Raw genomic sequence first — 16,391 nt, 5'->3', positions numbered from 1 at the left:
CTGAGAAAGTCAGAATACAACCTGACACCCTGTTGGTAGCAGTCCAGTTGGATTGGTGGCTGCAGTCCTCCTGGAGTGGCAGATGTAGTTCTGTTGGAGCAGTGATCCTGTAGAAAGGGTGTAGTTTTTCTCTGAGGATCCAGTGGAAAAAACACCCATTCCTCTGGGAATCCAGTGGAAAGACTGCCTGTTCTGTCCCAAATCCCAGATTATATCCAGGTGGGGATGCTTAGCTCCTCCCCCCTGGGTGGAGCAGATCACAGTGGGCTGCTGTCATTCTGTGAGCCATGTGGTGACATTTATGTCCATTAAACAGAAATGGCTCCTGCAGGGAGTTATCTCTGAGTCATGCAGAAAGGCACTGATGGGCCCATCAACAGGAGATAAGGAAGAAACATTTCCCCTCCTGGTTTCAGCAGCTCTTGAGGATGGGAATAGAATATATCTTAATATTGTAACCTGGAACAGCGTCTTAGAAAATGAAAAGGAAACAGCACCACAGCAGCATCTCTGTTCTCCCCACTGCTGGCTGTGGTGGCAAAACCCCTTATTGATCAGTGCCCCCCAAACCTGCAGGTTGCTGGAAGGCCAATTGCAGCAGTGAGAAGAGTTAATGGGGTGGAGTGAGGGGTCTGGAATTCCTGGGCTCTGCTCAGACCTCAGAACAAGTCACCCTGGCACTCCTGTGTCACCCTGGACACGGGGCTCCATCACATCAGTGAGCTGGCACGGTGAGAGTGTGAGCTGAGAGCGTGGAGTCCCTTCTGCACCTGGGAGCCACCCCAGAGAACACCCCTGGAACATGGGACAAAGTGCTGCTCCCCAGCAGATGTACTCTGCTCACCTCATTTGTGTAATTCTTCCAATATCCCGCTTGCTACGAGTCATGTACATCTGAAATCCATCAAACAGGACTGATGAGGTTCTGTACAAAGCACTTCCGTCTGTATCTCTGTGGAAGTATTTCTTTCTTGCACATCCAATTGATTTTTCTGTTTCAGCAGTAGAAAGCACAGTTTCTGTGAGGCACTCCAGTGCATTGTTTTCCTGGGAGTTTTTCTTTGGCTTTTATAATCAACAATACAATACAATTAGCCAAAGTTCTTGGGGGCAGCTGAAACATGTGGGTAATAAAACTCAGAAATGCAAACTCCAGTTCTTCCCCAGAGCCCCCAGAACCAGCACTTTGTTTGTAAATGCCTCCTTGAAAGCCAAGCCCTGAGGTAACACTAAATGACTCAAACCAAACTCATGCCTCAAATAAATTCTCTCTTGCACTGTGCAGTCAAGGAAACTCCAAGGCTGGGCAGGCTTCAGACCTCTTCTAGTCCCACTCCCCACACAGCCCCAGGGAACACTTCAGGAATCGTAATATTGAGGAGTCCTTTTTAAGGAAGCTCTACAAAGAAATTAAAAATGCAAAATTCTCACAGTGCTAAAAACTGAAGAGAAAGTGAAATGAGTTGTGTGTAGAAGTCTTTCTGCAGAGCTTTCATGACTCTTGGCTGAAGGTGTTAGAAGCTGGACTTGTGTAGAAAATCTCCTAAGCTCAGAAATAAAGATCTTTCCCCAAAATCAATACACAACTGAAAGTTATATTGGTTTCTTTTTTACCTATTATTATCATAGATTTGGGGCAACCAGGTTCCCCAACCTCTCTCCTACTCTTATTCAGCAATGACTAAAATGCCCATGCATCTGGCAATTTATTATTTTACTATTTCTAACTGTCTCGTACCCTTATTGATACCATTTCATCCTCCACAGATGTCACCTTTCCTGGTTCAGTGAAACTCCACTTCCAAAGAAAGGTCACAGGGCTTTTCCTTTTTCCTTTTTTAACCTGCTCATGGCTGCAGAACTCCATGCCAGAAGAGATCAGAATAACAAAGCTCACAGGCTTCAGATCAAACCACAGGCTTCACCTTACTGTAGTTCATCTTCCATCAATAACAATCAGCTGAAATTGGACAGAAAAATCTAAACTGTTACAAGGCTTTTTGGAATTCAAGAGGTGCAGACACCACAGAAAAAACATTGGTAAAAGCACTGCAGCAATTACTAAAACACCAAGTCAATGTGTGTGGAGAAAATCCCCCTGAAAAGTGTATATGGGAATGAATCCTATTGTTGCTAAATAAACAACAAAATTTGCTTCAGGAAAATACATGAAATCAGGTGTATGGATAGACTTTCAGATAAATGTGTGGGCAAAATGTGCATGGTTTGTGGCAAGTATATCAATGAAAAAAATCTAAAAAAGAGAAGAAATAATATTCTTGTAGTTCTAGTATCTCTTTTTTCACAAGCTACAAAGAGAAAGCATTAGCTGTTGGACACTTGAGATGCTTTTAAGATGAGATAATTTAGCTAAGAAGCATTATTATAGGAAAAGCATATGCTTGTTATGAGATAATTATATTAGGAGTGGCCTCTCAGGCAGAATGGATTCTGTGAAACAGCCTTACACTTGTACAAAACCTTCAAGTCACAAGAGAAAAGAACAGCTTTATAAAATGAAAGAAAATGACCTAAATAGGAAGAGCTTTAGAAGTTCCTGCAGGAGCTCAATATCCCAGAGGGGAGGAAAATGAAGATAACTCACAATTCCTTACTTGACTTCAGGCACTTCTTCAATGTGTCTGCATTGCTCAGAACCAATTTCTCTCCCAGCTTAGCTTTGACTAAAGTGCAGTGAAGTCCCTGAAGTATAACATATTTAAACAAAAAATCTCCACAATAAATTGTTGCCAATAAGCCCAAAGTGATTAGTGTTTTAATTTTCAACCTTTTATACAGAAGTCACATTTAATTCTGTCTGTTGGACTGAAAGAAAAGGCCTTTGCACCACAGGTTTTCAGAAGCCTGAGCTCAGTGTTCTCTTTGAGGTCAGATTTATAAAAAAAAATCCACCCCAAACTAAAATTTATAAAAACAAACTGGAAAAGTTGCATTACGTTTATTAAGGTAAAAATATTTATAGCTGTTGCAGTAGTAAGACTATTACAAACTAGGTGGATGGGAGAATTAAAGCCTAAACAAAAGAGTAATTAAAAATAAAAGAGTAATTAAAAATAATACTGTTTAACTGTTAATTTGATAATTGCACTTTGCCCAGTGTCCTTTAAATTGCTCAAAAGCTGCAAAATTATCCACATTGAAGAAATTAGAAGAGATGTAAAAACCACCTCTGCCAATAGCTAAGAAGCTCATCTGCCTCTCTCTCTATTTATAAATAGATAAAAAAATTTGTAAATTCAGCAACAGATCAAAACCAGCATTCAGCAAAAAGAAGTCAGATATTCTCAAGATTCTGGAATTTCAGGCTTTATTATTGTTGTTTATTATTATTGTGCTTGTGAGTGGGACCCACTGGATGTGAAGAGAGTTGGGTGCTGACATAAAGAATTCAGTGGAACACAGAGACTGGAAAGGCTTGACAAAATTTGTCTGTCAGTGTGTGAGTGTATATATACATATATAAATATATATATGTGTGTATATGTATGTATGTCAAAATATGTGAAGTAGCAACTTGCTCAGAGAAGACAGAAAAATCAAGCAATAAATGCTTTTTGTGATTCAGACAAGGGAGCATTTCCTGCTCCATCTTTTGTATTAGTAACAACTCAACCAGCAACTCCAGTGTTTCCTCTGACATCTATGGACAGAACACGATCACATCAGGCAGTTTCCTGTGAGGTGACAAAATGGATTTGATTCCAGAGGACAGAATTTCCCCATACTCATTACTGCAGCAATTTTTCTTGTAACTGTGATGAAATGCTTTAAATTTTTATGCAACAAATAGGAAGTGAATATATCATACTGCTGATGCTCTCAGACCACAAAACTGGCTGTAGAAATGGAAGCACTGATGGTGAAAAAAAGTGGCCTGCAAAAGGAAAATATGAAGTTTTTCCAGTGCAGATTCTTATTTAAATGATAATCAGGTCCTTCTCCACAGTTCTGAGAGCATTGAATTGTTACCTTTGAGAAAAAATAGTGAGAAAATAAATTAAATTCTAAACAATTAAATAAAATTAATTTCCTGCACTGAAACTTTGGGGAGGTAAAATCTCATTAATGGCTGCAAGAGTTCTTGAGCAAGACCAAGCCCGATCCCGATGTAACAAACTGGAACTGCCACTGCTTGTGGCCATTAAAATCTTTCAAAAAGGATCAAGAGGTTATTTCGGGTGGGTTTTTTTTATTTTTGTTTTTACTTACCAGTGACAAGCACCAGTAAGGCAAGCAATCATCCAGTATTAGGAAGAACATAGGCAGAACATACATTTAAACATTGGGAAAAACTTGTCAGTTTGACAGCAATGCAAGAGATGAGGACAGTGAGAGAAATTACCTTAATTTTAATGGAGAAAATGAATATACCACAACCCAAGTGGTTAAACATCAATGTAAACCTTCTTACCCTTTGTCTTGTAAATGATTTCCTAATTCCAGCACTTTTAGGTTTTTGCAGCATCACTAAGTTACAAATTATCCGTGTTCTTATGAAGGCCTGAGGAGCTGTTAACATTAGAATTAGAGCACCACCTTCAACAGCTAACAGGAACATGTTATAGTTTGCTCCACAATGTCACTGCATTCTGCACATGGTAAAATAGGAGCTAACAGGAATTTTCCATCATCTGGCATAATTTTTTAATAAAATTCAAATATATAAGCCTGTGGTGGTGTTCGCAGGGGTCTTAGGATGAGGGAAGAGATGAGAATGTTGACTCCATGTTTCAGAAGGCTTGATTTCTTATTTTATGATATATATTCTATTAAAACTATACTAAAAGAATAGAAGAAAGGATTTCATCAGAAGGCTTGAAAGGAATAGAAAAGAATTGGAATGATAATAAAATCTTGTGACTGACCAGAGAGTCCGAGCCAGCTGGGCTGTGATTGGTCATTAATTAGAAACAACCACATGAGCCCAATCCCAGATGCACCTGTTGCGTTCCACAGCAGCAGATAACCATTGGTTACAGTTTGTTCCTGAGGCCTCTCAGCTTCTCAGGAGAAAAAATCCTAAGGAAAGGATTTTTCATAAAACATGTCTGTGACATGACCCCAACCTGGACTGCGCTGTGAAAGTGCGGGTGAGAGAGGCGTTAGAACAGCTGGGGCTCTCCGGAGGGCTCGGGGCCGTGTCCCTCATATGCCGGCTGTCCCCAAGCACAGGCTGCACCGCCTGCTCCCGTGCTCCATTTCCCTCAACACTGGCGACTCTCTAATTTCTTCTCTTTCCATTGCTGTGCAGGACCCGCTCGCCAGGCGGCCGGGGATGCTGCGGCCGCTCCCCTCAGCCCCGCTTCCCGGGAATGCCGTGAGGGCGGGCGGCTCCCGGCCCGCGGTCCCGCCCCGTGACGCCGGTTGCCATAGCGGCCGCGCCGTTGGCCATGGCGGCCGGGGAGGAGGACGACGTGGAGTGGGTGGTGGACACCATCGCCGGCTTTCTGCGGGGGCCCGCCTGGTCTATCCCCATCCTGGAGTTCATGGAGCACAACTGCGAGGGTGAGCGGGGCGCCGGGCGGGGCGGGGCGGGTGTCCCGAGGCCTCGGCCGGGCCTGTCCCGGTGCGGTGTCCCCGCGGCTCCCGGGGCTCTCTCTGCGGGAGCGCGCACTCGGCCCCGCCGGCCGCGCTCCCCGCGGGGGCTGCCCGGGACCCGCCGTGTCCCCCCGGCGAGCCGCGGGTCAGGAGGTGCCGTTCGCATCCATGAGCCCGTCCTGGGATTATGGCGTGAGCTCACGGCTGACACCGAGCGAGCGCTGCACCCTGCGGGGCCCCGGACCCCGGCACGGCCTCCAAAGCTCTCCCAGAGCCGGGAGTTTTCCTTAGGAAACCGGTCCGGACAACCGAAAGCGGCATCCGCTCAGTGCGACAGAGAAGGAGAAGGCCCAAAGTGAAATTCCTGCACTTATGTGAATGTTGTCAGTTAAGACGTGAAAACCCCCGTGTTTTAGTGCCTCGCAAAAATGATAGTCAGCACTGTCAGTGGTTACCGGCAATGTTCTGTAGGTGATCCTGTGTGTGAGTTTAGCTCGGAAGCAACTCCAGTTCAAACTTCCATTTCTTCCTTTGTCTTCTTGAGACCATCCAGGCATAATTTGGGGAGCAGCCTGGGTGAAGTGGAAGTAGAGGCAGTGAGGAGGGGCCAGGGTTGCCCGTGGCCAGGGGAGGCCTGTGCAGGTTTGTATCTGCTGAGGGGGAAGGAGGAAATAAACTTTCTGATGCAGAGATTTGGCTAAGTTACTCCTGCTTACAGAACAACTTCTGCTGCCAAAAAACACCCGGATCCTTACAGTAGCAAAGTAATGACAATTTGGGCAAGTCTGAAAGCAGTGCCTAAGCCCTTTGGAAAAAGAAAGGCAGCTTTTGTTTGTGATTCTTGAAAAAAATTGCTTCTCACTTTCTTCCTGAATAGTTTCTACCCCCTCCAAACTTTGCATGAGGCACAGTTGTCATGAGTCCATATGCCTTTCCCTCTTAAAACTGGCAAAAGAAGAAGGGAAAGCTCCTGGAGTATTCACAGCTAGGAAGGGTTAGAGAAACCTAGGCTGGAAGTTTTGTCCTGGGAAGTCTGCCTAAACTTGGAGTGGGCTAAATGCTCTGGTTATCTTGCAAAGGGTCTGGGTTTAGCTGTCGAGGGAATTGATTTATCCCTCTCAGGAGCAATGATCCCTTCTCCTTAGAAGGTTGAGGGGAATTTACTGACAGTAAGAAGATTTGTGGAACCGCTGTAAATTTCCACCTAGCGTGAGGCAGGCTCGTGATGGTCACTGCCTGCTGTGCTGATTCCACTGCTGGTCTGGTACTGACACATTTGGTCAGGACAGAGTCCTTTGCACTCCCAAAACATTTGATCTTTGGGCTGGACAAGCAAATTAACAACACTCTGATTAACTGACGATAATTTGTGACTCCTCGAAAATACAATTTGGATTTTGGTAAGTGGTGTGTGAGGAATTCATTTTAGAACTGTAGTTACTTCGGCCAAGTCCTCGCATGTCTACTTGTAAACTTACTGTAATGGTTTTCTATCTGTTAGGAAGTGTTTGCTTTCTCTCTCTCCCTCTTTCTGGAAACCTGATTAATTTTTTACAGCTTGATTAATTTCCTTTTACATAAAACTGAAATTAAATAGAGGGGTGTGTATCATCCCATTTGAGGGGTCCTAGCCAAGATTCTCAGTTTTAACAAGAAGATAATGAGTGTCTCCAGGACATCTGTGTCCCCTGGCTTGTCTTCCTAACTGTGGGGACATACATATGAACCACATACTGCAGTTCTTCAGATCTTTATTCCTGTTGGGCCACCCAAGACTGTGCCAAAACCTTAAGCAATAATGACTACGTGATTCAGAAGCCCTGACTCAAGAGAATCCAAGGTCTCTGTTCCAAGTACTCCTTAAAGCCACTTAGCTGAGAGGAGATGCTGACTGCAGCTTGCTTTACTTGGCACTGAACCTCATCCCCTGGTGTCCCCAGCCTGGGGACAGAGCACAGGGTGTGCCAGCTTCCCACTCTGCTCTGCAGGAGGAACATCCCCTTGGCAGTGCCAGGGAACTGTCACCGAGGGGTGACATCCCTGTGCTTGGGATGCCCAGGGCAGGAGGGGTGGGGGAAAAAGGGACAGTTGGAAAAAGGTGCAAGCTGTGGTCTGCAAGAGCTGGGAGTGATCCCCAGCCAGGAGGAGACAACAGAGGCTGTCAAGTGTCTTCACTCTCCTGAGTTTGGTAATATAATTGTGAAAAACGCCAGTCACTTGTCTTTAAAATTCTAAAAGTTTAATAGTAATAAAATGGTTATTAAAATGGTAATATAATTAGAGTAATAATAATTTGGACCATTTGAATTAGGACAATATGAGACAATAGAGACAAAGAGTTACGGACAGTCTGGGTACCTCTTTCTGGGCAAAATAAGCCCAAAAAAAGACACAAGTTAACAGAGGATTAACCCTTATAAATAACAGCCTGTTGCATATTCATACACCTCATACATGATGCATAAATTCCATTCAAACACAGGATTCTGTCTGGCCAGTGTCAACTTCTTCCTCTGAATCCTGACAGCGCCTTAGAGGCAGGAAGAAGTTCATTTGTTCTGATAATGGGGCAATAAATTCCCTTTCTCTGAAAGATTGAAGTGTCCTGTGGCTGCTATCTCAGTGCCAGTCCTTTCTTTAAAAAAAGTATCCTACATAGCAAAGTTTCTATTTTAACATTTTGTTATAACCTAAAACTATATTTAACACACTACTAAAGAGAACTAATACAGCTTTACTTTCTAACACAACACCTATAATATTCATTTTAATATTTGCAAAAAGCCAATCATAAAATATGCATTTTTCACATGGTAGTTGTATAGAACTGATATCTATAATACCTCCCCTACCATTTGAATTTAATCCTAGATATTTGTAAGTCTTTTATTTTAATTTCTTCATTAAAAATTTTGCCCTGTGCAAAACCCATGAGCAATGTTGGTTTTCCAAAGTATGATTAAAAAGCAAGTTTCCCTCTGCTTTTGGGGGAAAAATGAAACGTGTGATTGGATTTCTGTCATTGCACTTCTGTGTTAGAAGGTGGTGCTGCTTTAGGAAGTGCCACCTCAGCTCACACTGTGCCCAGTCTGGAGTGATGTGGCCTCGGGGCTGTCACGGCTGGCAGAGACCTTGGATGCCTTCAGAAAGGCACTCGGAGTTTGGGTGAGGGTTGCACAGGCATCAGCACCATCAGAGATGTCACATGCACACAAAGAATAAATCACACCAATTTAAGCAGAATTCCCATCCTTCCAATGACTTCAAAGGATGTTCCTGGCAAGTGACTTGTCCAAGTGGCTAATCTTGGAGGGGATTGAGGCAGATTTATTTCTAAGCCTCTGCTTTAATTGCCAGGTTTTACATTACCTCTCTTAGTTGTTGGCATGAAAAAAATGTAAATTAACCCCCACCCCTCCCCCAAACCTTAGTTTTCAGTTCTTATTTTCTGCTTCTTCCACATATTCTGCATCATAGAGATCATGTGCTTGAGTAGTTCCAGTCAGGGATTTTAATATGAATTTACATGAGTATGATGAACATGGTCTATAGTATAGAAATGTCCATTTTTCCTGCATCAGGATAGATAGAATTAAAATATAACTTAACTGCACCACATTTCCTCTTTGGGTTTATCTGGTTATGCAGGCAGGGACTCATTTTTCTGCATCACCTTGGCTTCTCACTACATGAATGACATTTAAAAAACGGTTTAAGTCATTAATAAATAAATCTTCCATGTAAATACATGGAGAGTGAGAAATTTCCTGCTTGATGTGTCATAGAACAACCTTACACAGAATCATGGGGCAGTTCTTATATTAAAACTTACTTTTTAGGGAATGTATCTGCTGAATCCTCAACTTGCTTACAAGTCTATCATGCAGATAAATTTTCCCAATATTAAATTATGCAGCTTAATTTCTTTCAATTATCAAAAGCACACACTTAGCCTGAGTGAAAACACAGGACTTTTAGAAATCATGGCCTATATTTTCATTGATTAAATATATCACCCTGTAAAGGTTAATCTTGCTGGTTAGAGTGTAAGTTAATTTGTGGGGGTTTGTACACTGACTGCAAAATGTTTCTTCTTCCCCCTCCTCAGTTTTTGATGATGAAGAAGAAAGCAAGTTGTCATACACAGAAATTTATAAGGAGTACCAAGCTCTGGTGAGCATTATTCACTATCTGTGCTAATTTCTAAGCAAAAGAATTTAAAATGTTAAATGAGTATTTAGATGAACTTCTGAATGGGTCATTGTTGTTATTCAGTATTTTTCTATGTGTTATTTAGAAATCCTGGGAGTTGTAGTTGTCATATGCATTTATATGCCTAAAGACCAGGTACACAGAAAAGAAACTGTGACACAGTCACAGCTCTTAGGCTGTTTTACATATTCATCATTAAAATTAATATATCCACTACCTCCAAGATGGTATTTATAAGCTTGATAATGTTATTTTCTATCGAGTGAAAATGACAACCAGCAGGATGTCTGAGAACACTCACAACTTGGATTTTGTTCACTAACGAGTCTGGAAATTCTTTTGAATTATCTTTCAATTATCAGAAAAAACTGCAGGAGATTTTTGGAGCTTAAATAGCTATAAAATAGTGCATGCAGATTTCTAACACTTTCTGTAATGAGGCTGGGGAATACATATTAAAATATTAAATGATATTAAAAAACTTGGACTGAATAAATACAAACCAGCATTCATTTCTGCTGTGACCTCAAAGGCTTTCAGGCACAGACTGGCAAAAAGCCTTTTACTTTCACCAAAAAGCCATGAGGAATACTAGCCAGGAGTCTGGGGAAAAGGTACACGAGTGAGGGTCCTGGAAATTGGAGAAGATACATTAAGGAGCCATCAAATTTAGCAATAAAAATGCTCATTTTGAACAGTTCACGAAAGCAAATAAATGTTGAAATCAGAAAAGTCAGTTATGCTATTGTAGTGATTTTCCTTGGAGTTTATAAACCACAGCAGCAGAAAAGAATAGACAGTAATGACAAAAATTCCTCTGATTCTCAGGGAAAAAGCCTTCGAAGGTAAGGTATAACCTTATGCTTTCTCACAGGTGGAGAGATTACTAGAGGACTACCTTAAAGAAGTTGGAATTAATGAGGAGAAGTTTCAAGAAGCTTTTTCTTCTCCTCTTGCAAAGACCCACACCTCCCAGGTATTTGCCTTCGTTAAGGAATGTATGGATTTCATTCTTGATGTTTTCCCTAACACAGCTGGCAGGAGATGAAACCTGGAAAAGTTTTCACGGTGAAATTGTAATTTTCAGTTGAACTGCAGCTGTAAGTTGACACTGGGAAACCCAATTTTATCATAATATTCTAATATTGTCAGAATGTTACTGCAGGCATATTGATCTAAAGACATAACCCACCAAGTTATTTTCCTGACCATGAGCTCTTCTTGGATATCTGGAAAAACAGACAGATAGGAGAATGAAATATAATTATTAAAAACATGCTCCCCAGAAACTGAAAAATCAAGCTAATTTCAAACAGACTGAGCTGGTTAGGATTTCTGTGGGGGTTTAATTTTGTGCATATCTTTCCTCCCACAGGCCATTCTGCAAACAGTGTTGGCAGCAGAAGATTTTAGGCTATTTAAAAAAATGATGGTACAGAAAAATATTGAAATGCAACTGCAAGCAATTCGAATCATCAAAGAGAGAAATGGTGAGCAGTGGTGAATGTGGGGGTTCTCTGAAGGATTTCAGTGTTCTTTTGCTGGCTCTTTAAGCCATGCATAAACGAGTGTGGAAAGCTGGTTCTGCTCCAGTTACAGGAAAACAGCCAGCTGATGGTCCTGGGACAGGGATTCCATTATTTGGTGACAGTGACAGCTGTCTGTACTGTGAGGGTAGCAGATTTTTCAGGTCTGTTTGTCTGAATTTCTCTGTGAAAATTGACTGAGTTTTCTGTTGCAGAATTTTGGTGGCATTTCTGAGTTAAGGCAGTCAGAGCAGTTCCTCAAAAGGAGCAATATCAACAGCTGGAATTCTGCTCCCTGCATGGCAAGGATATTGTAGTGCCTGTTGTGCTTACTGTGCAATTCACACTGAAAATCCATTCAGGAGGCTCAAGTTAAGGCCTTCATCATCCTCATACATGCATGAGAAAGAAGGAAGAGAAAATAATCCACACCCAACTTTGCTGCTCTGATGATGCTTCTGCAAGGATTTTAATCCCACTCCTTCCTTCCATGTCTTTCATTTTACTCACTTCTTCCTGTATGAGTGTTCTTCAGAGAATAATTTTTGAATTTCACCTTTCACATAACAGCTACATTTGGGAGTGGTTCAGGTGGCTGAATTGCAACAGGAAATGCCACAAATGTCAGTGCAGAGCTTGGCTTAACCTTTGATGTCAAAACTTTCATTGCCAGAAATCTTTGCCTTTTTCCTAACAGGATTTAGGACGTTTTCCTGTAGGATCTTCGTGGAAACAGTTCACATGGCTTTGGTTTTGTGAGTGTGATTTTGTTTGGGTTTTTTTTTTTTAATTTTCTTTTCTTATCTGCCAACTGGAGCACAAAATCATTTTCCTCAGAATAATGCATAAATCTTGTTTTCTTCCAGGTGTAGTGCCTGAGTGTTTGACAGAGGGTTCTGATGTTTTTAGTGAAATTGAAGAGGAGGAAATGAAAATACTCAGGGAGGTTCTAAGGTAAGAAATCAATCAGTCCCACTTTGTTATTTTCAAATACAGGTCTGTAGGACCTAACTCTTCCAGCCTTTTGCAGGAAACTGCCTTCATCTTACAGGCAACAGGAATATTCTTGTCAACATCCAGCCTGAGGGAAAATGGGTGGTGCTGGGCAGTGGGTGTGCTCAGGAATATTGAAATAGTGAGGGAGAACTGTGGCTGTGATCTGAGATGTGTGGTACAAATTCTGCAGATTCTCCCCCACTCCCAGTTCACAGACACAGAAACAAATAATAGCAGATTAATATAAATAACAGTTATCTAATATAATATATATAACCATTATATATATATAAAATATATATCCCATATGTAACCATTATCTTATATAACCATCCAGGTTATATTAGATAATGCTGTTTTCCTTCTGGATTCTGGGAATAATTCCCTTCCTGTCTTTAAATTAGCAAATGAAATAAAGGGATAGGTAAGTCCTGGAAATTCTTACACAATTATTTTAGCACAGAGGTAGCTGAGGACAGTGGGCTCTTGTGTGTTTATCCCAATTATTTATTTCTGTTAAGACTTAAGTCATGGAAATATTTTGGATACTGACAAATTCACATTACCTTGTAATTGCTTTGATAGTCCTCAAATATTTAAGCAGTGTTAAATTTCCCTGAAAATCACTACCACTAAATGAGTTTTGAGTATTTCCTCATGTTTATTGTTACAGAAAATCTAAGGAAGAGTATGAAATAGAGCAAGAGAGAAAGAGGACTGAAGAAGTGAGTGTCTTACCTTTGTGTGTGAGTTATGGGGATGATTAAGGAATGCCCTGATATTCTGTCCCAGATCCCTTCCATCAGTGCAATGCCCCACAAGCAGCACATTCCCTGCTCAGCACCTGAACCCTGAAATCCTTTCAGATCCAGGGAGCAGCTGAATTGCTGATATTGTCAGGATCAAAGAGCCTTCAAGGTGTAAGCTGCTTGCAGATGGCAGCACTCCTAATCCCACAGGAATTCCCTTCAGGATCACTTGATGGACAGTGTAGTTATTCATTAAATGTTCACAAGAGAGAACTAATCACCAGCACGCAGAAATCCTCTCCAGGAGACCATCCCTTGGTGTCCATCAGAGTAAACCACAGAGAAAGGAAACTGAATGGAAGTGGGGACTGTCCAAATTGTGGAATCATGGCAATAAACCCCCCTTGACTGGGAGAACAGGCAGTTGTTGTCCAAATCTCTATAGAACACCAAGAACAGCAATATTCTTGATAAACAAGCCAGATTGCAGAGCCCCCAGTCCAGTTCACCTGGCCAGAGAAGGTGATGGTGTTCAGTGATACATTTTTTGTTAAAAGAATGTTTCAACACAAAATAATTTCATATATTCATGAATGGTGTGGGGTTCTGACATGAATGCCATGGTTGATCAACAGCACAGACAATTTCTAGGCAGAAGTTCTCAGAGAAGGGCTGGATTGTCTGTAGTGTAAACAATGCAGTTTTAATTGGAAGTTCTTGTGGGAGATTCCTTTGTGTGGACAGTTCAGTACCTGGGGTGCAGTGCCAGGAAATGCAACTCTTGGGTTTGTTTGTTTTCTAATTCAAGGCACATGCTAAACACAAAGCTCCTGATGTTGCCCACCATTTCCCAGGAGATTCAAGAGAAGCTGGAAAAGTTAAGGAATCCACTGAGGGAGCTGAGGATTCTGAAGAAAGTCCAAAATGCCCATTAGGTAACTTTGGGGGGAGTGCAGTGCTGAGTGGGCAACGTGATGCTGGTTTTAAATGATTCAAGAGTCCACTTGTATCAAGATTTTAAGAACATGGCTGGATAAGGCTGTGGGTAAAGTGTATTTGCCCTGCAGGAATGCCTTCCAACATGGGATGTTTTACTATTCCATGATGTTCTTTTCTGATTATTTTTATCTCATGTATTTCTATTCTTTCTAATTGTTTTCTGTGTAAAATTACTTAGAGGGATCTCATAAATCTACAAAAGAAGACCCCAAACCAGTTTGCCCAGTACAAAAAGGAACTGAAAACTTACCCCAGCCCTCTTGTACCAAGGGGAAAGAAGACACTAAGAAAAGGTCTGCTGGGAAAGGTTCAGAGAACACAGTGCAAAAAGCTGGGGTGAAAGAACCTGTAAGTTAAAAACAAATTTTTAAAAAAGCCAAACATAGAACTAGAATGCAAAAAGAGAGGATTACATGTAGAATATATATTTAAGATAGTATTATATTTAAATACAGAATTTCTGTTACTGTAATCAGCTAGATTGGGGTTATTTTGGGTTTTTTAAAAAACAAATATGTAAACACTCATTCACAGTTTAATTAGCACAAATTCAGCTCATGATTTCTGATTTCAGAGTAGAATTCAGCATTCAGTCCTTTGGTAATTTCTTAGGAGACAGCTCTGATTTGAAGCCTCAACTTGGATTTGTTTGCACCTGGTAATTTTGGAAGCAAATAGGATATAAATTGTGCTTTTCTTGCACAGGACATTGATACAAAAGAATGAATTTCAAAATTTTAAACTTTTTCCCCCAGGATTTATCAGAAAGTGAAAAGCAGCAGCTGAAGCAACGTGAGGATTACCTAAAGAAAAAACGAGACCTGCTGCTGGCTACGAAGAAAGACTCCGGAAATAATGCACCAGCACCCAACTCTGATCAGAAAGAGGAGGAATCCCCTCCCAAAGAGGTGAAGCACTTTCATATAAACCCCCAGGCTTTCACTGCAGGTGTCCATGCTGCTGCTGAAGAGTGGGAATGGGTTAAAAAGAACAAGGGGGGAAATATTTCCAACTTACTGGTTTTGCAGAAGTTTCAGTGATGGAGTTGGCATTGGTTGGCTTCAGCATCATCAACCCTGCTGATTAACTTCAGTTTATGAATGGATAAAATGCCACTTTGCTCCTAGTCCCTGACCTGCTGTTCGGGCTCCTCAAATCTCAGGGATTTTCTTTTTCTTTTGCAAATGCTTGAAAACTCCCTGAAAAAAGAGGAAAATACTAGAAGACCTTAAACCCCTCTTACATTACAAAACAATGTAGTAACTATTCTGTTTCTAACCCAAAATCACAACTCTCCTTTATAGAGCAAGTACCTAAGGCTGTGAACTAAAGTCTAAAGTCTTTCTGTTGCCTCAAATATTTTTCAGAGTTGCTGTGCATTTTATGATGCTCAGAAGGTGCTCCAAAATCTTTGTGCCTGGGGAGCCTTCAGCACAATTGCTGAGCAGGAGCTGAACTTGGGGCTCCCAAAACACAGATCAGGGCAGTGGGAGGGCAGGGTGGTGGAGGAGCCCCATCCTCCACCCCTCTGATGCATGGTGGGGCTGCTGGTTGCTCATTGCAGTGTTGTTTTCACTCTGTCTTTAGGAAATATCAGAAGAGAAGCAAAGGCTGCTCCAGAAGAGGAAGATGCTTGCAGAAAAGCTAAAAGAAGAAGTCATTAATAAGCGGTAGTTTTAAGAGGCTCATTGCTGACCCCAGGAACAGAGGGATGGTTTAGAATAAATTATCAGTAAGTGAAGGGATTTCCAATCTTGCCCTGGGATTTATAGAACTCTCAGACAAGCAGCTCAGTACCTGGTAACTCCCTATTGCAAATGCCACTGAACCACACCATGAACACTCATTTTCAGAGTGCTGGGAACTCCCTGACTGTCCAAGGCTGTGCCATCACTGCAGAGCACAGCCCTGCTCCAGCCCTGAGCCCTGAGGCACCTGCAGAGCTGGGAAAGGAATTCCTGTGGCAACAGCTCCGAGCTCAACATTGGAACTTTTTCATGTCAACAGTGCAGAACGTGGTTCCTTTCACTAGCCCATTATAAACAAATGGCTCTTTTTCAGCTGTGCAGTGAAATAAAATCTGGTTTCACAAGGAAGTGTACCCTCGACCACCTCATTTGTGAGAAAGCCAATGTACCTTGGGAGTCAGTACATTCACAAATTAACTCCAGGTTACAGAGGTTTCCAGGCTTTTGGGGCAGTTTTCCAGGTCCCAGTTTGCAATAAATGCAACTTTAAATAAAAGGAGTTGCTTTAGTGCAAAGCTGAGACTCTTCCCAGCAATTCACTGCCAGAGTAGCAGAAATATTTTAAAGTAAGTCCTTTACTGGTTTGGCTTTCACAGACTCAA

General features: G+C 41.7%; 1 protein-coding gene across 1 annotated transcript; it reads left to right on the top strand.

Moving 5' to 3' along the window:
• The first annotated feature begins 5,395 nt into the window (after positions 1-5,395).
• On the top strand, positions 5,396-16,137 carry CFAP36 (cilia and flagella associated protein 36). Its single transcript, XM_066546053.1, has 10 exons — positions 5,396-5,526; positions 9,668-9,732; positions 10,646-10,747; positions 11,147-11,261; positions 12,164-12,251; positions 12,967-13,018; positions 13,851-13,977; positions 14,220-14,389; positions 14,797-14,949; positions 15,629-16,137. The coding sequence occupies exons 1-10, from the start codon at positions 5,412-5,414 to the stop codon at positions 15,713-15,715; spliced, it is 1,074 nt and encodes a 357-aa protein (XP_066402150.1). The 5' UTR covers positions 5,396-5,411; the 3' UTR covers positions 15,716-16,137.
• The last annotated feature ends 254 nt before the right edge of the window (positions 16,138-16,391 follow it).

This window comes from Molothrus aeneus, chromosome 3 (assembly GCF_037042795.1).
Source record: "Molothrus aeneus isolate 106 chromosome 3, BPBGC_Maene_1.0, whole genome shotgun sequence".
Lineage (NCBI taxonomy): Eukaryota > Metazoa > Chordata > Aves > Passeriformes > Icteridae > Molothrus > Molothrus aeneus.
The sequence above is the reverse complement of the archived record's forward strand: the minus strand, read 5'-3'. Positions and strand labels throughout refer to the sequence as shown.